The following is a 26,734-nucleotide window of genomic DNA, read 5'->3' on the forward strand; positions in this document are numbered from 1 at the left end:
TATGCTTTTTAAGAAAGGATACTAAGAGAACATAGCAAATTTAAAAACAAAATAAACTGAAACATGAAAGTTTAATGTTAACTTTCTGTTCCTTAAAAAAACACAGCTTTACGCTTCTTACAATTATTAATGCCACTTTTGCCATCAGGTGATCTTACTTATAACCTGATTAACAAGGGCAGACTTAAAGGGACAGTACACTGTAAAATTGTTTTTCCCTTAATGTGTTTACTTTTTTTTACCAACTGCCGGGTATAAAATGTATGAGAATTTTTTTAAAGGTTTATTTATTTTTGTGTTTTGAAGCCACAACCTAATACAATGGGTTGAGTTTGTCAGTATAATCAGATTTTTATTACTTTATCACATTGTGTACATATACATGCTTCTTTATCTAATATCTGTCCATAAACAAAAGACCAATACTTGGAGAGAACAATGGAAAATTAACATTTTATTACCTTATCTCTTCTTTACCCCACTGGGAGTGTAATTTCTTCTGCTGGCTGTGTTTACACAGCTTATCTTTAGCTTGGGCTCAAGGCCAGAACTTTCAGAATAGGTGGGGATACCACAGGCTAAATCAACTATTTCAAATGCCAATTTAAGGGTAAAGGAAATACTAGTAAACAATTTAATACACTCCAGCAGGTAAAGTGGATTATTGGGAACAAATTAAAGGGGAGAAAAGTTTTGAGTAAACTGTCCCTTTAATTGTCCCTGCCAGCTTGCATAAACAATTATAGATAACACAATAATACTTGGTCTACTACAACTATGAGTTTAAAAAAGTTATGGATTCAATATTATTCATAATTTTTTTTACATTTCAGATCACCTTTAAACTGCAAAATGTATTTCAGTAGCACAGAATGGTAAGAAAAGGTAAAGTTCTGTAGGATTCTCATAGCAATTTCATGACAATGCACATATTAGGATAAAGCTCACATTATCGCACAAGTACACATTATGATGAATAATAAACAGTTTAGAACATCAAAGAAACCCTCAAATTGCATTCCCTAAGGGGATTATCATTTGAACATCTGGGGACCAATATACCCATGTTCTTTTGAAGTTTAACCCAATTTATATTTTCATTCTTATTAGAGATGATATTTTTTCACATATTCTGAAAGTCATTTATGTGAGCTGGAAAAGTCATCCAGATGTATGGTATTAAGGAGGTTTTCACAATTAAAAAAAACAAACATAGGGAATCTTCAGAACCCTTGAAAATATTGCACTCTCACCTAAGAATGGATTTATAAAACCTCTTGATTATCCAACAGCTGCATCATAGACAGGAAATTTGGCTGATGTAAAAAAGAAAAAAGATCATTTTCTCTAGCATACATAAATACATAGGTTCTCTGAATTCTGTATATACTGATATACAATTGTTCTCCATAGTGCAGCTATAGGTCACTTGCTGAATAAAGCAAAGATATGGCAGAACCATTGCCTGTAGATATTCCTATCACATTTGGAGTTAAAGGAACAATGCAGTAAACTATCTATATTGTTTAAAGGATTACTTTCTGTTATAATTTTTAAGCTAAACAACTAACATATTAAAGTTAATAAACATTAATTAAAACCTACTGACCTATATTTTCTCTAAAACGAAGTTTCATAACGTTCTAAAAGTTATATCTTTTATTCACGATGATGTCACGTTATCCTGCCCACTATTTTCAGCACTGCGTGTTCAAAATACTTAAACCAATAACTTTGTGTTTAAAGCGCCATTTTGAAACCTAGGTATTGTAAACGGATTGGTACAGAGCAAAGGATACCCACGGAGTGGGTTTGGAAAACAATTAAATTTGCAGACAAGATTTCTGATATACGGTAGAGATATGTTAATGAAATGCTATTGATAAAAAGCGTATTTGGGGAAGTTAGTTAGTAACAGGCATAGAAAATATTTACTTACAGTGGCCCTTTAATCAAAAGGATAACATTTCATAATGTACTGCATTAAAAAAAACATTGTTCCTGCCCTGATTAAATCAGTTTCCTTATTCCTCTCTAACAGTAAAGCAGAGGCAGTTGTACTTATTAGGCAGAGATAATTAGAAGGAAGTATTAAACTAATAATGCAATATTAGCTGAAATTTAAATAGCTTTTTTTATGCAGGAATATTATTAAACAGATGTAAATGCTGCACTTTCACATGCATGATAATATATGTTTGCTGTCAATATCCCTTTTAAGTGCTTCAGTTTCTAAACCATCACCCAAGTTTACTGCTTGGGACGAGATGCAGTAGTCAGGGTTACAACATTGTAATCTGTTTTTTGTAAATACAGCAGGTATGTAAGAATAAAAGTTACACATAGGGGCCGATTTATCATCTGCTGTAGTGATCTTGTCCGCCAGACATCGATAAATGCCGACAGCATACGCTGTGGCATTTATCATTGCACAAGCAGTTCTGGTGAATGCTTGTGCAATGCCGGCCCCTGCACATTCGCAGTCAATCGGCCGCTAGCAGGGGGTGTCAACCAATTCTATTGTATGCGATCGGGCGGATTGTTTTCCGCAACCTCAGAGCAGGCGGACAAGTTAAGGAGCAGCTTCTTAACTCATGTTTCCGGCGTGCCTGAAGGCTCACACGGAAACAGAGGCATTGGGGCCGATACGGAGATTGGTTAGTCGGCCCCATAGGGTTAACATAGATTAAAGGGACATATGCAGTCAACATTAAACAAATGGATGAATAGAGCATGAAATTGTAAGTGACTTTGTATCTTACTTATAATATACATTTTAGTTAGTTCTTTTGGTATCCTTTGTTAATCTGAACTGGAAAGGGAACAAGTCTTTAGCCATCTGAAAGCCATATTTGCAACAATGTTTACAGCAAAGTTTTATATAGTTTTACAAACATTGTTGTCATAGACTACTAAAGACACACACACACTTCTAAGCTCCTATCAGACTACCTAGCTTTACTCTTCAATAAGAGAACAATGCACTATTGGGAACAAGCTGAACATAGTATCATGTTTGCTTCATTATCTTGATATCCTTTGCTGAAAGAGTAGCAATGCACTACTGGGAGCTAGCTGAACACATCAGGTGAGCCATATATGTGCAGTCACCAATCCCCAGCTAGCTCCCAGCAGTGTGGTGTTGCTCCTGAGCTTATCTAGGTATATTAGATAACAAAGCATATTAGATAACAAAAGTACACTAGAAAGTTGTTTAAAATTGCATGCTCTATCTGAATCATGAAACAAATAGCCATTGGTATTAATAAGGATGAAATTAATTCATTTGTTCATAACAGTACTGTGCAAATTCTTACCAGCAATAACAATCTACATAAATCAATACACAGTAAATAAAAGGAGGGAATTGATTGCAGAATGTGCCCATTAATTCAGATTTTAAAAGAAGTTACCATTTAATATTTGATGTTATCTTATTATATTATGACTCAGTAAATACATTAGTACAAATAGTTACTGATGTTACAATCCTCTTTGTGTGTGTTTGTGTGTTTGTGGTTTGTGTGTGCGTTTGTGTGTATTTGTTTGTGTGTGTGTTTGAGAGTGTGTTTGTGTGAATGTGTGTGTGTTTGTGTGAATGTGTGTGTGTGTGTGTGTTTGTGTGAATGTGTGTGTGTATGTGTGTATATGTGTGTGTGTTTGTGTGTGTGTGTGTATGTGTGTGTATGTGTGTATATGTGTGTGTGTTTGTGTGTATTTATTTGTGTGTATGTGTTTGTGTGTTTGAGTGTGTGTGTGTGTGTGTATGTGTGTGTATATGTGTGTGTGTTTGTGTGAATGTGTGTCTGTGTGTGTATGTATCTGTGTATGGGTGTGTGTGTATGTGTGTGTGTATGTGTGTATATGTGTGTGTTTGTGTGTATTTATTTGTGTGTATGTGTTTCTGTGTTTGAGTGTGTGTATGTGTGTGTGTGTATATGTGTGTGTGTTTGTGTGAATGTGTGTGTATGTATGTGTGTATGGGTGTGTGTGTGTATGTGTGTGTGTATGTGTGTGTGTGTTTGTGTGTATTTGTTTGTGTGTATGTGTGTGTGTGTTTGAGTGTGTGTGTGTATGTGTGTGTGTGTTTGTGTCAATGTATGTGTGTGTATGTGTGTATATGTGTGTGTGTGTGTATATGTGTGTGTTTGTGTATGTGTGTCTATGTGTGTGTGTATGTGTGTGTGTGTGTTTGTGTGAATGTGTGTCTGTGTGTGTATGTATGTGTGTATGGGTGTGTGTGTGTGTGTATGTGTGTGTGTTTGTGTGTATTTGTTTGTGTGTATGTGTTTGTGTGTTTGAGTGTGTGTGTGTGTGTTTGTGTCAATGTTTGTGTGTGTGTGCATGTGTGTATATGTATATGTGTGTGTGTGTATGTGTGTGTGTGTGTTTGTGTGAATGTGTGTGTATATGTGTGTGTATGTGTATGTGTGTATATGTGTGTGTGTGTGTATGTTTGTGTGAATGTGTTTATGTGTGTGTGTGTTTGTGTATGTGTGTATATCTATGTATGTGTATGTTTGTTTGTGTATATGTGTTTGTGCGTGCGTGTGTGTATATATATATATATATATGTATGTGTGTGTGTTTGTATGTGTTTGTGTGTATATATATTTGTGTGAATATGTGTGTGTGTGTATATATATATATATATATATATATATATACACTATGTATGTGTTTGTGTGAGTATTTGTATGTATGTGTGTATATATATATATATATGTGCGTGTGTTTGTGTGTATGTGTGTGTTTGTGTGTGTCTGGGTTTGTCTGAGAAATATATGTGAATTTGTTCTTTCCAACATGGGGCATTGTGGTATTTAATAAGACAATTTATATAGATATATAGAAAGTCATATTACAATATACTTAAATCATCAATAATTGCTATGGGGTTTTATTTAACCATTTGTGTATCCCATCTGCAGAGGTTAGCCACATTAATAATGTATAATAATAAAATGCTCTGACACATTAGAACATTTTCTTTTTACATTTTCATGTCAGTTGTTTAACTTATTAAGTATATACTTATTTATCTACATTTATATAGTTTTTTCTTGATACATGAGTAGCTTCACAAAGATCCTATTAAAGTACATTTCAAATTCGATCAGAGGCATCTTTGCAATATAAATATATTGGCAAAAATGCTTTATTTTAAATAAAAAGTTATTTATGTTTTTGCAATAACTTTGTGACTTGCTGCACATTCCCATTCTCCTGCCATTCAAAGTGCCCCATCATGTGTAAGATTAAAATTGTGCAGTCTAGGACTGTATCAGCAACATGGCATTCTGGGTACAAATTATAGAAAAATAGTGATAATTGTAAAAGAATCATTTTTATAAAGGGATATGAAACACAATATTTCTCTTTCATGGTTCAGATAGAGCATGCAATTTTAAACAACTTTCTAATTTACTTCTATTATCATTTTCTTCGTTCTCTTGGTATCTTTTGTTGAAAAGCAGGGGTGTAAACTTAGGAGTTGGACCATTTGTGAAGCACTATATGGCAGCAGTTTTGCAAGAATGTTATCCATTTGCAAAAGCACTAGACTCCAGCACTTTTTCCTGCCAGGAGATGCCTACCTAGGTATCTCTTCAACACAGAATTTAATGGGAACTAAGCAAATTTTATAATTAATGCAAATTGGAGACTTTTTTTAAAAATTGTATGCTCTGTCTGAATCACATAAGAAAATGTTTGGGGTTCATATACCTTTAAGTCAAATTGCAAACATGCTTCTGGTTGTATTTAAAATCAGATTTGACATTTGTGATTCTTAAACTAATACAGTGCTCTAATGCTAGTATTGAGCTTTTGATAGTTTTATCGGTGCTACAATATGAAATGCATATTGTAGACTCTTAAAAAAAAGCTTGTTTCATGTCTTTAGTTTGAATTTGTTTTCATAGTGTTTATACGATGGGCTGCACTACGCCCTGTTTAAGCAACATGCACTCTTAAACTAGAGAATATATGCTGGGTTTTGGCAGTGCAAGGAAATATATTAGATTTGTGTTTATACTTTCTAATCTACTGATGGTAACAATAGCCTCATGCTGCATATTTTCATTGGGCATGGTAGTGAACCTCTAATGTGTATAATACACATTTATTTAGATTTCATATGTTTTAATAGTTTTGTAATCACCAACCTAGAAGAAGTTTACATTAATGTTTAATATAGTTCAGCACAGTATATGCTTTTATTGGCTAAACAAAATACAAAAAATCTGTGATATTAATGAGTTCTAACAATGTTATATCATGTAGCTAAAACATGATACCAATTTATAAATAAACGTATTTCAAAAATTAATTTTTTTAAAATTAAATTCAAAACATTTGGGGTCCTGCACAGTTGCAGTTAGAGAAATAAAAAAATAATGTATGATTTTATTGTTATGTCACTAAAATTAAGATAATTCCCAAACAGTATAAACAGTTACTCTTTGGGAAGTTTTGATTGTGAACTGCACCTCCCTATAATATTTGTGTATTCACTTTTAAACTTCCTAGCTGTAGTATATGTGCAGTGTATATGCCGAATACTTGATATAAAGCTTAGCTAAATGTTGTATTGATATTAGTGTAGGTTAATTAGAACAGTACAAAGCTATAGAAGTAACTCATGGGCACATAATACAGATATGTTCTGGCATTGTCAATGTCCATGATTAAAAAAAACAAAAAAACTTGTTCCCCACCTGCCATTTTATTTGTTGCAAAGCTAATTGCTGAAATGTTTTTTCTAGTGGTTTTGGAATTCATCTTGCTAGTCAGGCTGTTAAATGAACATTATTGTTGTTAAAATTGCAGAAAAACTAGACAAAGCAAATAATGCAATGTTTTTTCCGGTATTAGTTTACTAAGCATAATTAAACAATTTACAGGGAATTTAACTTTAGGTTTGATGTCCCTTTAAATATTGTCTTTATTTTTTAAAAGTGCCTCCATGCTAAACCATGCAGTCATAATTTATATATGCACTCAAATCTAATAAAGAGCATTGTAAAATATTGGAAAAACAGTATTTAAAACAGTATCTAGAGCCTATTCTATTTAAAAAAAAATAAAAAATGTTGCAGAATAAAAACTGTATTTATAACCTCGTCTGACTTTAAATGTAGTGAGAACTTTTTTTAACATGAAAAAAGAATCCACGTTGTTTGTTTCTGTTATTTTTAAACAAATTGTAGCACACACCGACTCAAATTTAATTACATCATTCAGTTTATTTCCCTAATAATTCAGTTGATCACTAACAAGACACTTGTTAGTATCTTTTTCTGCTGTTCTCTGATGTCATTCCCCTAAATCATCGCTATATTCACTAAGAATCCTCTAGTGAGAAAAAAACGTTTTCTGCTTCTTCTGTTATCCTATGTAGCTGAGTCAACAAAGCATTATTCAGCACTTAGTTCCTAATTTCATTTCATGATATATAAATTAGAGAGATTTCTTAGCAAAGAGTTTTTTTTTTTAAAAAAAAAACCTCTTATTAAATTGGATTCAAAGATTTATGAAATTCAAACTTCTTACCTGTCCAGTCAATAATAGCCAGCCATACGCAGAATAACGCGTAAAGAACTCTCTTCATTTCCAGCGATCCCCTCCGTAGAGATTAGTGTTTCAGCGCAGCAAAAAGATCTTTCCAGACACTTTTATTCCAAGTGAAAAAAAGAAAAGAAAAAAAGAAAAAAGGAGAAAAAAAAGAAAAGCATCCACCACCACCACAGTACCAAATATTGCTCCCCCTTCTGTGCTTGTTCAAGTCTCAGAATACAGGTGGTAGGACCTCAACCAAAAAAAAGTCAAACTCCCTGTCTCTTCTCTTCCCAAACTGAACCTGTGTTAAAATGAAAATACTGTTTCCACTAAAAGGAAATTTTGTGTGTGTGTGCAGGGATGAGGATGCATTTACAATGATTTCCTCTTCCTATGCCTGCTATTAGACTGAGCTCTCTGTATTTCCATCAAGTTGCCAGGAAAAAAAAAAACTTTAAAAAACAGCACTTTTGCAAAGAGGAATAAGGGGGGAGGAGAGAGGTTCCTGTGTGAATGTATTTATTATTGTTTTCATCTACGGTACTTGCTACAGACTGGGTTATAGCACCCCCTCCCCTGATCTCTCTGTCTCTACTCAGCTGGGGAGGAGAGGTGGGGGTTAGCTCAGAGGGAGTCTGAAATCTGAACACATTTTTAAAATGAGATACATATCACAATTTTGGGAATGACCCTATAGCCAATTGAATATCACTTCACTTGCTATTGGGTCATTCCAAAAATTTAATATGTACATTTTTTTAAACTGTGTTAGAATTTCAATGAAATGGAAAGATTATCTTGTTGTGGGAAACTCCTTTATCTCTCTAACACTTATGGAATCAGAATGTTGTCCACATACCCTACAAGTATGATTGGATGGCATAATATCATCTTTATAGCATGTTTAGCAGAAAACTACCAATGAGGATGCATTCCTTGTGTCTGACAACTGCCACTTCATGTGTTTACTGCTATTGTAACAAATGTTATACACCTTGACCACTCATAGATGGTTTGTTCTGTAAAAAACATAATTAAAAAATAAAATGTATTAATTCAGAGGCAAAAAAAAGTTACCATTTACTAAATATGTTTTTATATTATTGACTATATGGATAGCTAATAAATAATCACAAATAAAAGCATATAATCGCCATTGTGGATTGAGTACCAGGCCAGGCAAGCAATGTTTGTCCCTTTATTTTATGATTTAATCTGTAAACAATTGATGTAATCGATTATCTTGTTGGCACACTGTTTTTTAGAGATGTGCATTTTGTTTTGTTACCAATGCAAATTCATAACGAAAATTGGTTTTTCATTTTATTTTAACACAACAAATATCATAATAAATGCACCAACCAACTTTAAAGAAATTAAAAAATACTGACAAAAGTCGACAGTATTCATTCGTTTTCTTTAAATTACTTTCAAGGGGCTAATACTTACCCTTTGTGTGTTGGAGAACTGCACTAACCTGGTCCTCTTTTACACAGAGAAGGTTTTTTAGTGCAGGCCCTGGGAGAAAGCCTCACTAAGCCTCCTATTAGCGCGGCCGAGGTTCTGTGAAGAAGAGGATTGGGCTAGCGCTCTCTCCAGCGTGCAAAAGGTAAGTATAAAGCTACAAGTGAACTTTTTCACCTGTAGCATTTAAACATTAACCTTCTTTTATTGAAAACAAATGTAAATGTGTAATGAATTTTCAGTATTCGTTTCCTTTTAAACTAAACAAATACTAAATAGTGCAGCCAACAAATATTCGGGTAAACAAATTTCCCCAATATTAGGACAAACCAAATTTTCCACTGCTGCACATCTCTACTGTTTTTTACTTGCATCCATACTTTTTATTATTCATATATACATTTTACATGACAATTATATGCTTCTACTTGTGATTATTTTTTAGCTATAATAAACCTGTTTAACATATTATGAAATGTACTTTTTTCTTCTTCTTTGTCGCTGTCCATATAGTCAATATTCTTTTTTATAACTTTTAAGATATCAGTCTGAAAAGATCATATTATTGTAGTTAAATCAAGAAAGTTTTTTTTTTTTCTATTTTCGTGGCACTCAGTATTATATCAATATTTTTATATTAATAAACTATGCAGATTATCTTCTGTTGTGAACAGATTAAGTTGTATGATTCTTGATATATATCTCAACCTAGTAAGTAGAGTAATTACCTCCACTCACAAAGGGGCCTTGTCTGCAGATTATTTTATAATTTTTGTTTTTTTTGTTCCAAGTAAAAAACATACTTTGACGCATATAACTTTAATTTTTTTACAGGTACTACTGTGATCAACTAAAGAACATAATTCCTACTTATTTAAAATTAAATTAAAACATATTTTACTTAATTGTTAAAACAAAACAAAATAATGATATTCTTATCCCACATTATTTTCCATTTATATGCATATATTATTTTGCAAATCTAAGGCCCTTTAATAGATAAACCTCTTTGATAGATAAACCGTTAAGTCTGGAATTATTATGACATATTTCTTCTGGTATCTAACCAACTAACCAACTTAATGGTACTTTTAGACAGAAAAACTAGAGAAAATAAATATAAGAATTATTATTTTAGACCATTTAAAGAATAGGATGCAGTGCAGCAGGAAAAGTAAAGGAGACCTGTGATGTATTTTTCATTAGTCAGGCTACATATAACATACCATGTATCATATCAGATACTACATCTCTAGAACCATATAAATACATTAAAAACATTCAAAATATCCCTAGAAAAAATGATGCATGGTATATAAAACGATGCTTATATGGAACTAGTTCATAAGAAGATGACAAAATGATATGGTCACATGAAGCCTTTCAATTTATTGATATATCTAATAATTCAGGGGATAGATTTTTTAGTAATATATATATAAGAATGTGATAGTAGATCTGGAAATGCTTTGCAAAACCAATGTTGTAGCAGATACATTGAATAACTGTCCAGCAAAGGTCTGGATACAAACAGATAATGAATAAAGGGAATATACATACAAGGCTATTTTGATGCTTTATTAAGTTATCACATTTTATGTAGTTTGTGTAGGAGGAGAGGCAGATGTTTTATCACAGGAATTACAAATCTCAAGAACAAGGGAGTCATGACTTTTAATTTATATATTTTACTTCTGACTGCTAACTTTTTAAAAAATTTTGGTGGCACAATAATCCTACCTAAATCAAATTGCCAATGAGCATTTAGTGTGAAATGTTTTCCAAAAACTTATCATTTTGGAATGGCTGAACAAATTTAGCTGAAATTTGGCACTTTACTTCAGATTTATTATTAATAAATTATTATTAGTTATAAAGCTTTAAAGTGGCTGAATTATTAACATACTTTTTTATTGACTCTGCAAGTCAATCTTCAGTTTATTTAGAATTTGGAAACTATAGTAATCAAATATAGATCATTAGCTTTTAGTATATTTGTATCTCAGATAATGACTGACTGGCCTTACAAGATGAAAAATCACCCTAGATGTTACATATGGCCTAAACGCATGTCATACAAACATTTATTTATAAAAAAAAATAAAAAATATTTTCATGCTAATAAAACATCTTACCTTAAAAAGAAAAGTTTGAGACAATTAAAGGGAAAAAAGAATTTTGTGGATGATTTCAGCATACATTTATTTTGAAAATACTTTGCATATAGAGCTCATTTGTTTACACACATCTCTTGTGTCTATGATGGTCCAATAGTCTATCTCAATGTATGATATCATTATATTATATATTAAGTTATCAAATTTGGCTTTGCTAAATTTATATGCATTACAAAGGTGTGCCAAATTATTTTCCAATGAATACTAAATGTTTGATGAGCATTTGGTATTCTATTTGGCAAACAGATTTTACATTTCAATATATATATATATATATATATATATATATATATATATATATATATATAAAACATTTCAATAAATAAAACAAGCATTTTATTTATTTGAATAACAGAGGTTTTATTTGATTAACAAATATATGCTACATTCAAATTAATGAATGCTATATTTGTTTTTCTATATAAAGTTACATTTGCTTATTCTAATGATTGAACGAGTAGACCAACTATCAAGAGTAAACCATTTGAATGTCATGATGAGATATTAACTTGTCCATAACTATAGGCAAACCATTTAATTCTGTTAGTTCCTTTCTGCCACAATAATATGTGGTTCTGTGATTGGTAGTATTAGCCCTATTTACAGTATCTCACAAAAGTGAGTACACCCCTCACATTTTTGTAAATATTTTATTATATCTTTTCATGTGACAACACTGAAGAAATGACACTTTGCTACAATGTAAAGTAGTGAGTATACATCCTGTATAACAATGTAATTGTCTGTCCCCTCAAAATAACTCAACACACAGCAATTAATCTAAACCATTGGCAACAAAAGTGAGTATACCCCTAAGTGGAAATGTCCAAATTGGGCCCAATTAGCCATTTTCCCTCCCGGTGTCATTTGATTTGTTAGTGTTATAAGGTCTCAGGTGTGAATGGGGAGCAGGTGTGTTAAATTTGGTGTTATCGCTCTCACACTCTCTCATACTGATCACTGGAAGTTCAACATGGCACCTCATGGCAAAGAACTCTCTGAGGATCTGAAAAAAAGAATTGTTGCTTTACATAAAGATGGCCTAGGCTATAAGAAGATTGCCAAGACCCTGAAACTGAGCTGCAGCATGGTGGGCAAGACTATACAGCAGTTTTACAGGACAGGTTCCACTCAGAACAGGCCTCGCGATGGTCGACCAAAGAAGTTGAATGCACGTGCTCAGCGTCATATCCAGAGGTAGTCTTTGTGAAATAGACGAATGAGTGCTGCCAGCATTGCTGCAGATGTTGAAGGGGTGAGGGGTCAGCCTGTCAGTGCTCAGACCATACACTGCACACTGCATCAAATTAGTCTGCATGGCTGTCGTCCCAGAAGGAAGCCTCTTCTAAAGATGATGCACAAGAAAGCCAGCAAACAGTTTGCTGAAGACAAGCAGACTAAGGACATGGATTACTGGAACTATGTTCTGTGCTCCGATGAGACCAAGATAAACTTATTTGGTTCAGATGGTGTCAAGCGTGTGTGGCAGCAACCAGGTGAGGAGTACAAGTGTGTCTTGCCTACAGTCAAGCATGGTGGTTGGAGTGCATGGTCTGGGCCTGCATGAGTGCTGCCGGCACTGGGGAGCTACAGTTCATTGATGGAACCATGAATGCCAACATTTACTGTGACATACTGAAGCAGAGCATGATCCCCTCCCTTCGGAGACTGGGCCACAGGGCAGTATTCCAACATGATAACGACCCCAAACACACCTCCAAGAAGACCACTGCCTTGCTAAAGAAGCTGAAGGTAAAGGTTATGGACTGGCCAAGCATGTCTCCAGACCTAAACCCTATTGAGCAACTGTGGGGCATCCTCAAATGGTAGGTTGGGGAGCGCAAGGTCTCTAACATTGTAGTGCTGGAAAATAATGGTGGCCACACAAAATATTGACACTTTGGGCCCAATTTGGACATTTCCACTTAAGGGTGTACTCACTTTTGTTGCCAACGGTTTAGACATTAATGGCTGGTTGTTGAGTTATTTTGAGGGGATAGCAAATTTACACTGTTAAACAGTCTGTACACTAACTACTTTACATTGTAACAAAGTGTCATATCTTCAGTGTTGTCACATGAAAATATATAATAAAATATTTACAAAAATGTGAGGGGTGTACTCACTTTTGTGAGGTACTGTATGTTCAGCACATGGGTAGCCACCAATCAGCAAGCACAACCCAGGTGCTGAACCAAAAATGTGCTAGCTCTAAAGCTTACATTCCTGCATTTGCTAATAAAGATACCAAAAGAACAAAGAAAAAAATGATAATAGGAGTAAATTAGAAGGTTGCTTAAAATTGCATGCTCTATCTGAATCATGAAAGAATTTTCTTTTGGGTTTAGTATCCCTTTAAAACCTTATCTTTATAACTGAATAAATACTAGATTGAGATTGTTATTAAATACATTTTTGACAGACAGTGTCATTAAAATTTTTCATTAAACCCCCCACCCAAATGTATGTCTAATGAAAAGAAAAAAGAGAAAGGGAAGGGAAATGTCTAATTTCTTACAAAGTGTATTGCATTTTAATTATTGTTATTTTTGCAAACAGGTCCTATATATACATATGTCGCCTACAAAAGATTTTTCAACTTTTGACTTTATTGTTAAAAATTCAGTCTAAACAAATGTGTTATTTTATATTCTTTACATTTTTATTATAAATGTCATTTTTTGTTTCTTCAACTTAATCAGTTTTAATTCATGTTTTTCATTATTTTTAAGTATAATCTATACTTATTTAAACATCATGACATAATTGAAATCTATATAAACAAATTAAGAAAACTCACTGATGGTGGTCACCAATCAGGAAGGGAAAATTACTAGTCTGCTCAGTGTTATATACAGAAAAAAATATATAGTTTCCATGTTGTCTGCTGGAATTTTAACAGTCACAGACTAATGAAATAGTGGAAATTCAATATTGCAGGTTTTGCTTTCTCTGAATCGTATTATTCTATTAAGTGGCCTCACTTATTAATATAATAGAGAATTGTGTGAAAAGACTTCAGGTTATATTTCTGACACATAAATTAGGGAAAACTGAAAATTATGTGCAATAAAATATCAACAGTTAAAAAAATAAAAATAAGGAACTTATTATATTTAAATAATGATATTACATCCTTTTCAGGGAGGTTGTGGAGGTGGGGGGATTTTCAGGATGGTCAAGCAGTAGAGTCTGGGTAGTCTTGAGTCTTGGCTGGGTAGCGTAAAAAGGTCATAGGGGCAATCTAGTATTGCAAGTGAATGGTTAAATATATATTAACTAAAGCAATTTAGTGCATCCTATACTCTTAATAGAGAGTGCAGGGAGGTTGCTATTTACGTGCTCACTGTATTTGTGTTACAAGTGGTGAGTTAAGTGTTGGACTCTAGCACAATCCAATATAAAAGAGTAAACATTAGCGTTTTTTAAGGCCTGAAGTAAACCATTGTTATTGAATATTATTAATAGTACAGCACAGAATGAAGAACTTTTGTGCAACATCAGCTTAGCGCACTCTCAGGCGTCGTTTTATCATAGGCTTTGCAAGCCTTTCGACCCACTACGGCTGCAGGTTCTCACAAGAGAACCTGCACGCCATATTTAACAAGCAGCGGTCATCAGACCGATGCTTCCCTAATCTTTCGCCACCTCTAAATTGGTGAAATTTAATCTCCGTGGTCTAGTCCGACCGGGGAGATTGACAGCTCCTGCCCGCGCTTGTGTGCAATGTTGCATTCTGCCAGGGGAATTCAGCCTGCCAGAGGCTAGCTGCGGCGGACATGGGAGCTTATATGCGCCTCTTTCCGCCTCAGCTTGATAAATCGCCCTCTCAGTTTAGTGTAAATCCTCTTAGCGACATCCGATATACTTTCCTGGAGACATGAGTTGTACCTTCCTGTGTGGTCCCACCTCTATACCAGAAAACTGGGCCATAATTTGGTCTAGGATAACTATGCCTGGGCCTAGAGCAACTGTAAATTGTAAAGGTTTTTTTGGCATGATGTTTTATTAAGTAAAGGGACATGAAAGTAAAACTTTATATTTCAAGAATAATAGAGATTTAGCAATTTTAAGAAACTTTTCAATTAAATTCTATGTTCAAATTTACTTTGTTCTCTTTGTGTCCTTTGTTGAAAATTATACCTAAGTAGGTTTAGTATCACAATACACTACTGGGAGCTAGCTGGTGATAGATGAATACACACATGGCTGAGGTTATCAAATGTGTTAAGCTAGGTCCCAATAGTGCCATGACGGTCTGGAATTTGTGTTAACTATAAGTTTAATCCATTTGCAGGGTTTTCATAATAAAACTAAGCTGCACCTGCAAAACCCACTGTGAAATTGATACTTCTAATACAACATTCATACTGTGTTGTTTTCCTTATTATAAAATGAGTTTTCCCACCTCTGCTAGTGGGCATGCCATAGTTGCACCTGAAAATTCCCTGCCAGGTATTACGTATTTTCTAAAAATTTCCCATGCAGATCTTGCTGTTTTATATACCGTATTTTTTGCTCCATAAGACGCACCTAGTTTTTAGAGGAGGAAAACAAGAAAAAAAATATATAATATAATTTCTATTTCCTGATGCCTGATGTGCCAAGGGGAGGGGCTAACCCTAACCCCTAACCCTAAACCCCTAACCCTAATAACCCTAAACCTAACCCTAAACCCTAACCCTAAACCCTAAACCCTAACCCGCAATGCCAATTTTTAAAACATTAAGGGCCACATTTAAATTCTTACCGGTATATAAAAAAAATTCACCTGCTCCTTCCGCCCACAAACAGTAAAACTATGTGCTGCATTTTTTGGCAGCATATGGCTCACCTGTTGCCAGTGTTCTGCTCCACAGTAGCACTGCTGCAGCAGATCCCCGGGCCTTCACACAGCAGCTTCCGGTGCCCCCAGTCTCGGCTGAAAAGCTCTGCCCTGCTCCCGTACCGTCCTATAGAGCTTCCTCATTCACTTCTCAGACAGTGACAGATAACCTGCGCCCCACGCGCAGGAAGTGGATCTCAGCAAGACAGTGTAACCAATTAGGGGATGTGACACCATCGCCACTGTTAACCCCGCTAACGGTAAATAGCCTAAATATGCAAGTGCAGGACCTGCATTCGCTCCATAAGATGCACAGACATTTCGCCTTACTTTTGAGGGGGAAAAAAGTGTGTCTTATGGAGCGAAAAATACTGTAGTTAAACACATGCGTACAAAACAGAGGTGATTGTAAGATACTATACAGTGAAAATAGTAGTCTGATTTGTATTTGCTACAGTATTTAATTTTTAAAGGGAACCCCCTGCTTACTTCTCTCTCTCCAGCAAAGCTTCACTTTCCAGCAAACACAATTACTTTCTATGGGGGACATCTTGCAACTCGCAGGGACAGACTGTCTGTATGTTTTTTCACATCTAAATGTTAGATAACCACGTCAATAGATGTCTACAACAACAGTGCAATAGTAAAATGTTCTAACATACTGAAGCATTTTCTTTTTGCACGTTTGTTTCTTATTTATTTATTACAATTAATAATTTATTTATTACAATGAATAATAATAAATGTGTGCTTCCTGTCACAGCCCTACAAGAAGGAGGAGGCCTTTGTAGGAAGCTTTGTCTTAGCCTGGTGTCCTAAAACTCCTAGGCTAGTGAATAGACTAGACAACAGGGAGTCAGATTTGCTCATGCCCAGAACTGAAAGAAGAAAACTCACTGCTCTTATCCAACTGGGGTCAGGACTCGGAGCTACACTGATAATTTCTCAGTGCTTTATTTTGCAAGAAAACAAGGAACTTATTTGCTGTTTTTTACACAATAAGTTTCTTTTTATATTCACTTTGATTTAACCTATTTGTTTTTACCAAAAGAGCACTGTTTAATATCCCTTTAAACATACTATTGCTGTGAGGAAAATCTGAGGATTCATTTTCAGTTTTAACTCCATGTTTGAGAATTCTAAAACCATCATTTAATATACTGGATATTTCCTAGAGAACTGAAGCAAAAAAAATTAAAACTGTAACATCACTTTACAGTTATACAAAAGATACAAAATACATATAAAGATATATCTGCTCAATATTTTTATCAATTTTATTGTTCATATGATGAATGTTCCCTGTTAAACTGTGACTACTGTTAAGTTAAACTATTTGTCAGAGTGTGATAGAGTTAAAACATACTGTATATCAGGGGTCTCTTAGCTAGACTTCCTGCTTAACTCTTAGAAACAGGAAGTGATGTCACTCATACCATTGCATATGGCAGAAACGGGAAGTCAAAGATTATATTTCCCCCTCAGCTTAAGTTCCTGGTTCCTGACAGTTTCAAGATGTGATGTAGAGTAACACATTAACTTATTTTTTTTTTAATTTGTATTTGATTGTAGAACTTAATTCTCAAGAGATCTGATTTTGATAAAAGGTGAATGGATATTTTACACAATCAGTCAGACACATAATATAAATGGTGACATCATTAGAAGTCATGTGATTGAGAGTGGCCTCACAAACAGGAAACTGACTATGCCAAGATCAAAAGGGACAGACAAAAAGAAAAACAAAACAAACAAAAAAAAACACAAACCAGAAACTAGAAGTGCAGAAACAAAAATATGAATGTGTCCCATTGTGTCTGTCGTTCAAACAATTACACAGGGAAACAAAAGATCAATGCCTCTTTAAAGGGACTTTTTTGTTTTTGCTTTTTTGTTGCATTTTAAAACGTATTAAAAATAAATTAATTTAAAAAAAATAAATAATTATATATATATATATATATATATATATATATATATATATATATATATATATATATATATATATATATATATATATATATATGTGTGTGTGTGTGTGTGTGTGTTTAATGCCAGGGTCCACCTGTAGAGGCAGTAGGGCCTTTATCAGTCAGTAAGCTGCTGCCACAGATGCATTGTGGCCAGCATGTATTTCCTATTAGTTTCAAAGACAAAGCATAAAGATGACACATTTAAATTGTGCTCTTTTGTATGTATTATATGGATTTTTTTTCAGTTTAAAGTCCCTTTGATTCTTTTATGACATGGTGAGTTAAAGGGACATTGCAGTAAAAATTTAAATACACATAGATAAATTACATCATGTATTGGCAAAAATGCTTCAATTAATTAAACCTTATCACTGTTCTAGTGTTAACATTTTTATCTGCATGTGAAGCATAGCTAGATATTCTCAGTGCTCCAGCATTTTAATAATGTAGCTGCTCAAAACACTAGTGGGGCTTGTATCATGTCAGCAATTAACAAACTGAGTCATTACTAGATGGTACAAGCACCTCTGAACAAGTGCTGTGTTTATAATACTGGTGCACGGTGCATACTTAAATACAGGTTTGAAACAACAGTATAGCTTTTATTAGAAGAATTTGTGCTAATACATGTATATTAGAAACATAATTCCATTCAAAACTAAACTGCATCTATGTGGATTCCAATTTTGGTTGGAATGTCCCTTTAAAGGAACTAAGTAGCTCATTATGTTGATACTCTGATTGTAATGATAGAAAATTACATTATGTCAGTCCCCATTTACAGTGAATATAACAATGATGACTTTAAAGCATTAATCTACCTAAATATGATAAGCATAATTGTCATTCACCTAGATTACGAGTTTTGCGTTACAGTGCGGTACGGCTTTTAACGTTGAAAAAATGGCCATTACATTGGAATTTCCATGAACACATATTTCGAGTCGTGTTGGTATAGCTATACCGTAAGCATTTTAGCCTGTAACGCAACGTCCATTTCGCACTCAAAAAATGATGGTTTTGTGTGGGATTTTCATAGCGCCGGTATTACAGGTTGTGCGGTCCGGCTAAAATGCTTGCCTTACAGCCTATACCGACATGATCCATACCGCCATCTGAGACCAGTAGTTATGGATTTCGCGATACAAAAATGTTTCGCAAAACTCATAACTTAAACTGTTACAAAGTACACTAACACCCATAAACTACCTATTAACCCTTAAGCGACCACCCTTCCGCATCACAAACACTATATTAAACCTATTAAAGGGATAGTAAACCCCAACATTTTATTTTATGATTCAGACAGAGCATACAATTTTAAACAACTTTCAAATTTAATTCTATTATGAAATATTCTTCATTCTCTTGTTATTCATTGCTGAAGGGACAGCATTGCACTACTGACAGGAAGCTGACAATATCTATTTAGCCAATCACAAGAGACAAATGTGTGCAGGCACCAATTAGCAGCAGCTCCCACTAGTGTATGATATGTGCGTATTCTTTTTTTTAACAAGGGATACTAAGAGAACAAAGCACATTTGAAAATAGAAGTGAATTTAAAAGTGTCTTAAAATGACCTGCTCTATCTGAATCATGCAAGTTTAATTTTGACTTTCCTATCCCTTTAACCCCTAATCTGCTGCCCACCCATATCGCGACTATTAAATAAACCTATTAACCCCTAATCTGCTGCCCACCAACATTGCCAACACTATTTAACTATATTAACCCCTAAACCGCAGCTCGCCGACACTATAAAACATATAAACCCCTAAACCTCCGGCCTCCCACATCGCCGCCACTAAATAAACATATTAACTCCTAAACCTCTGGCCTCCTATATCGCCGCCACTAAATAAACCTATTAACTCCAAAACCACCGGCCCCCCACATCATAAAACACTAAATTAAACTATTAACCCCTAAACCTAACACCCCCATAACTTTAAATTAAAATTACAATATAACTATATTTAAATAAATAAAAACTTACGTGTGAAATAAAAATAAACCTAAGTTTAAACTATAAATTAACCTAACATAACTATTCTAATAAAATAAAAAAAAACTACCAATTAAAAAAAATCTAAATTACAAATTTAAAAAAAACCCAACACTAGGTCAAAAATAAAAACTATTACACCTAAATTAATAGCCCTATAGCCTGTTCAAATCAGCTAATAGGATTTCACTAGCTCTCATCGTATTGGCTGTTTTCAACAGCCAATAGGATTTCAGAAGCTCTCATCCTATTGGCTGATTTGAATTTTAAGAATTAATTCATTCAATAGGAATGCAAGGTACGCCATTTTGAAACGGCTAACTTGCATTCAACTTCAGTGTACGGCGTGACCATATAAAGAGGACGCTCTGCGCAGGATGGGATCGGCTTCCAGGATAGCTCCGCTCCACGCCCCCGGGATGAAGATAGAAGACGTCCCCGAGATGGATAAAGGTGTCACCGCCTGGATGAAGACTTCTAGCCACCTGGATACAGATGGATGTCCAGACTTGTGAGTACATTTAATGGGGTTAGTATTCGTTTTTTTTTAGATTAGGGCTTTGGGCAATTGTAAAAGAGCTGAATGCCCTTTTAAGAGCAATGCCCATTAAAATTCCCCTTTAGGGGCAATGGGTAGCTTATTTTTTTTTAGAGTTAGGTTTTTCATTTTAGGGGTTTGGTTGGGTGGTGGATCTTACTGTTGGTGGGACTTTGTATTTTTTTACAGGTACAAGAGCTGTTTAACTTAGGGCAATGACCTACAAAAGGCAATTTTAAGGGCTATTGGTAGTTTATTGTAGGTTAGGGGGTGTTTTTATTTTGGGGGGGCTTTTTTTATTTTTATAGGGCTATTAGATTAGGTGTAATTGTTTTTATTTTTGATAATTTAGTTTATTATTTTTGTAAGCTTAGTGTTTTTTTATTTTTTGTAAGCTTAGTGTTTTTTATTTTTCGTAATTTAGTGTTTATTATTTTTTTTCATTTTAGATTTTTTCAATTTTTTTGTAGTGTTTTTTTTAAATTTGTAATTTAGATTTTTTAATTGGTAATATTTTTTTTTATTTTATTAGAATAGTTATGTTAGGTTAATTTAAAATTTAATGTTAGGTTTATTTTTATTTCACAGGAAAGTTTTAATTTATTTAAAGGGACACTGAACCCAAAATTTTTCTTTTGTGATTCAGATAGAGCATGAAATTTTAAGCAACTTTCTAATTTATTCCTATTATCAAATTTTCTTCATTCTCTTGGTATCTTTATTTGAAATGCAAGAATGTAAGTTTTGATGCCAGCCCAATTTTGGTGAACAACCTGGGTTGTCCTTGCTGATTGGTGGATAAATTCATCCACCAATAAAAAAGTGCTGTCCAGAGTTCTGAACGTAAAAAAATGCTTAGATGCCTTCTTTTTCAAATAAAAATAGCAAGAGAATGAAGAAAAATTAATAATAGGAGTAAATTAGAAAGTTGCTTAAAATTGCATGCTCTATCTGAGTAATGGAAGAAAAAATTTGAGTTCAGTGTCCCTTTAAATATAGTTATATTGTAATTTTAATTTAAAGTTAGGGGGGTGTTAGGTTTAGGGGTTAATAGTTTAATTTAATGTTTTGCGATGTGGGGGGGGCTTGTGGTTTTTGGGTTAATAGGTTTATTTAGTGGCGGCGATGTGGGGGGCCGGAGGTTTAGGGGTTATTAGGTTTATTTAGTAGCGGTGATATGGAAGGCATAATTTTATTTAGTGGCGGCGATGTCGGGACATGCGCATTAGGGGTTAATAACTTCATTTATGTGTCGGCAATGTCGGGGTTGGCGGATTTGGAGTGTTTAGACTAGGAGTTTTTGTTAGAGTGTTAGGTTGAAACTCAACTTTTTCCCCCCCATAGACATCAATTGGGTTGCGTTACGGAGAATTTTCATTCCGCACTTCAGGTGTTAGGATTTTTCCAACACTTTCTATGTCTATGGGGGAAAGTGTGCACGAGCATGTCAAATCAGCCCTTGGCTTTTGTGTGGTATGGAGCTTAACGCCACCATATCGCACGCACAAGGAGGCTTTTAAATAACTTGTAATGGCAGTGCTATGGAGAGTGAAATAACACAACTTTTTTGGCGTTAGTTTCCCACCCTGTTAAGCCCAAAACTTGTAATCTAGGCAATTGTTAATAAATTAAAATAGCTTTCATTTTCAGTCCGCAAGGGCTATCTCGCCCAAGCACACAGAGATTCCCCCATTTTAGTTCCTACAGGGAGCAACAGATAAGATGAAGGCAACAACCCCCCCCCCCCCCAAACTGCTATAGCATGTGCTCCCTGTTTCCCCATCCATGCTCTGTACTTTTTTCCATCCAGCACAGCAATGTAGACAACTATGTATGCATATGCAGGGAAACAGGGAGTGTGCACTATGGCAATCAATTTCAGATGGACAAATGTATCAATGTCACTGAGGGGCATTGCCTGGGCAGTGTACATTGTAACAATAGCATATGTTCACATTTTCAAAGTGAACATTTTAGAAGTGAGGCATTAGCACTAGAATTATACAAGAATTGAACAAGGATTGGGCAAGGGGCAAGAAAAGGCAGGTACTTTTGTAATATTATGTTTTATATACCTTATTGTTTTCTTATTCAATTGCTGCTGTAATACTGTGTCTTATGTGTTTAACTGGTTCCCTCTTTTGTAAAAATGCTTAACATCTTCATATTTATCTTTGCTGCCTTTTGTCTCTATAACAAACTACATTATTCAATTACTCTTTCTCCCTCTCCACCTGCACTGTTCATTAGCCCATCTCTCTTAAACTCACCTTACTTTTGTACTCACGAACTTTACCTATTCCTAAACACTCTCCCCCCTGCACCTTGTCTCAAAAGCAATCTCATTACTGCCAATCTGTATCTCATCTCATGTCACTCTCCCTGTTGCTTTTACTAACTGCTGGTGACATCTCCCCTAATTCTGGTCCCCAACAACTACCTAGCCATGCACATCCATGTGTACCGTCCCACAGACTCAAAAAACAAAACTATGACAACCTTACTCACATTCCTCTTGCATCAAAAGCCACTACCCCTTTCACTTGTGCATTCTGGAACTCTCGCTCTGTTTGCAACAAACTCACTTCTATACATGACCTCTTTATCTCCCACTCCCTCAAACTTCTGGCCCTAACAGAAACCTGGCTCTCTCCCCTTGACACAGCATCTACTGCTGCTCTGTCACATGGGGGTCTCCACTTCAGCTACACTCCTAGGTCTGGTAATAGACAAGGAGGTGGTGTAGGTATTTTACTTTCCTCTCATTGCACCTTTCAACAAATACATCCCATCTCTTCCCTCACATTTTCCTCATTCGAAACCCACATGATTCGCTTATTCTCTCCTCTTTCTATACGTGTTGCAGTCATATACCGACCCCCTGGCTCCTCAACTCAATTTCTAGATCACTTGGCTGCCTGGCTACCTTATTTCCTTTCCTCAGACACCCCTTCCCTCATTCTTGGTGACTTCAACATCCCTCTTGACAATCCCACTACCTCCTCTGCAAAACAACTTCTGCAACTCACTTCCTCTTTCGGTTTGTCACAATGGACTGATTCTCCCACTCACATCGATACACTCTCTCAAGCTTCACAAACTCCCCCTTTCCTCTTTCTGACCATCATCTCCTTGCTTGCAACATATCATCCCTCCCTACAACTTTCCCTCCTTCTGCGCCTCACACCAAACTTCACAGAAGCAATATGTCATTAGATCAACAACAGCTTTCTAATTCCCTCAAACCTCTCCTCTCATCCTTCTCCTCCTTTTCCTACCCTGACCAATCTATCTGCCACTATAACTCCACCCTTACATCCGTCCTTGACAATCTTGTCCCTCTTACCGTAGCTCGGAAATCAAACACTCATCCTCAGCCTTTAGCTTACTCCTCTGACATGATACCTACGCAGATGTTCCCGTACTGCTGAGCGGCACTGGAGAAAATCTAGGAATTCAGCTGATTTTCAACATTGCAAATTTATCTTGAACTCCTACTATTCTGCCCTTAACTTCCATAAGCAACATTACTTCTCTACTCTTATCTCTAATCTTTCTTCAAGCCCAAATCATTTGTTCTCCACTTTCAATACCCTTCTCCGCCCTCCCCCACCTCCTAATACAACTTCTCTGTCAGCTCAAGACTTTGCCAGCCACTTCAATAACAAAATCGACTCCATCAGAAATTAAATCAGCTCTCAACATAATTCCTTTCTCTCACCCCCTCAAATGCTCTCAATCAACCACAACCCACATAACCTTAAACTTAGCTCATTCTCCCATGTCACTGAGGAAGAAATTTCGGCACTTATACTGCGCTCTCACCTCCTTACCTGTCCCCTTGACCCTATCCCCTCACAGCTACTCCCCTACCTCTCTGCTACCCTCACCCCTATACTCACACACACTTTCAACCTCTCCCTCAGCACCAGTATATTTCCCTCATTGCTGAAACATGCACTGGTCACACCTATCCTCAAACAAATCCTTCCCTTGATCCTACCTCCCCATCCAACTACTGCCCTATTTCCCTCCTCCCTCTTGCATCAAAGCTTCTTGAAAAACTAGTTTATGCATGCCTATCCCATTTCCTTACAATAAACTCCCTCCTTGACCCACTGCAATCTGGATTTCGTCCCCATCACTCCACAGAGACAGCAATTGTTAAGGTTACCAACGACCTACTTACAGCAAAATCAAAAGGCCACTTCTCTCTGCTTTTCCTCCTTGATCTGTCCGCAGCCTTTGACACTATTGACCACCCTCTTTTGCTCCAAACCCTCCAATCCTTCGGCATCTGTGACACAGCCCTCTTGTGGGCCGACGACACCCAAATCTACTTCTCTGCACCAGACCTATCTCCTTCCTTGCTAACCCATGTCACTAACTGTCTTTCTCACATCTCTAACTGGATGTCCTCTCACTACCCCAAGCGAAATCTCTCCAAAACGGAGCTCCTTATTTTCCCTCCTTCCTTAAAACTCTCCACCCCCAATCTCTCTACAACTGTCGACAACTCCATCATTACCCCTACCCCGCACACCCGATGTCTCGTGGTCACATTTGACTCAGATCTTTCTTTCACTCCTCACATTCAGTCCTTGGCTAAAGCCTGCCGCTTCCACCTTAAAAACATCTCTAAAATTAGACACTTCCTTACACAATACACAACTAAGATTTTAATCCACTCTCTTATTCTTTCCCACCTTAATTACTGCAACTCTGTCCTCTCTGGTCTCCCCATCTGCCGCCTAGCTCCTTTACAATCCATAAGAACGTCTCTACCAGACTCATCTTCCTTACACGTCGCTCTTCATCTGCTGCACCTCTCTGCCAATCCCTTCACTGGCTTCCACTTTCCTCTAGGATCAAACACAAAATTCTCATTCTGACATACAAAGCCCTCAACTGCACTGATCCCCCCTATATCTCAGACCTTGTCTCCAGATACTCTCCCTCCCGTCCCCTTCGCTCTGCTCATGACCTCCTACTCTCCTCCTCTCTTGTCACCTCATCACACTCCCATTTACAGGACTTCTCCTGACTGGCTCCCATCTTGCGGAACTCTCTGCCTCGCTCCACAAGACTCTCTTCTAGTTTTAAAACCTTCAAGTGCTCCCTAAAGACTCTACTGTTCAGGGATGCATAAAACCTACACTAACCTTTCCTAATACCAGTTCCTCTCCTCCATTGCTATCCCCTGAACCCCCTTAGCATGTAAGCCTAAGAGTCCAGCTGTTTGTAGATCACCTTCTTAAGAGCTGACTACAACAGTGCAACTCTTGGCAGGGCCCTCTACCCATTTGATACCTATACTTGTTTTGTTGTACTTCTCCTTTGTTTATAGCGCTGCGGAATCTGTTGGCACTCTACAAATAACTGATAATAATAAAAAAATGTCTACTGTGATTTCCCCCCCCCAATGTATTGTCCCCTTAATTGTAATACACTGTGGGCCAGATTACAAGTGGAGTGCTATCATCTACACACAAGTGATATTGGTTTTTTGCATTAGTTTGACCACAAGTTAAATTGCACTCATATTCACCCTGTACTATATTGAAAACATATTATTAACACATTATTTGATGTTTTACTTTATGAATTTAATTTATACACTCATTTCAAACTGCAACACGTTCCAAAAAAGTTGGGACAGGGGCAATTTTGGACTAATAGCGATGTGACAAGTTGAAATAAGAAGGTGATGTGAAACAGGTGATGCAATCATGTAATCATAGTATCTAAGGCAGTGTTTTTCAACCTGTGTGCCATGGCACACTAGTGTGCCATGAGAGATCCTCAGGTGTGCCACGGCAGACTGACAACAGTGTGACATATTTTTTAAACTTTGCTTGTTTTTTACTCCCAATGCAGGGGTAGTTTGTAGGAGGCATGGCATAACAGCCCAATACATACAGTATGTGTGTGTTTGTGTGTATGTGTATATATATATATATGCTGCATTAGGCTACAATGTGTGATTTTTTTTAAAATTTTGGGATGGTGGTGTGCCACAGGATTTTTTAATGTAAAAAAGTGTGCCACGGCAAAAAAAAGGTTAAAAATCACTGATCTAAGGAGACTCCAAAAAGGCAAAGGGGCCTATTTATCAAAGCATCAACTGTGCTGAATTCGCCGGCACCAATATGCTCGCCTAACATCGCTGTCACGGACTGGAATACGCTC

General features: G+C 35.8%; 1 protein-coding gene across 1 annotated transcript in view; it reads right to left on the reverse strand.

Annotated features, from left to right (window-relative positions):
* Positions 1-8,015, reverse strand: part of FLT4 (fms related receptor tyrosine kinase 4) — a 276,324-nt gene extending 268,309 nt beyond the window's left edge. The window contains exon 1 of the mRNA XM_053718648.1: positions 7,555-8,015. Within this exon, the coding sequence (XP_053574623.1) occupies positions 7,555-7,612 (58 nt within the window). The 5' untranslated portion in view covers positions 7,613-8,015. The remainder of the gene's footprint in view (positions 1-7,554) is intronic.
* Positions 8,016-26,734: the final 18,719 nt, after the last annotated feature.

Source organism: Bombina bombina, chromosome 6 (genome assembly GCF_027579735.1).
Source record: "Bombina bombina isolate aBomBom1 chromosome 6, aBomBom1.pri, whole genome shotgun sequence".
Classification (NCBI taxonomy): domain Eukaryota; kingdom Metazoa; phylum Chordata; class Amphibia; order Anura; family Bombinatoridae; genus Bombina; species Bombina bombina.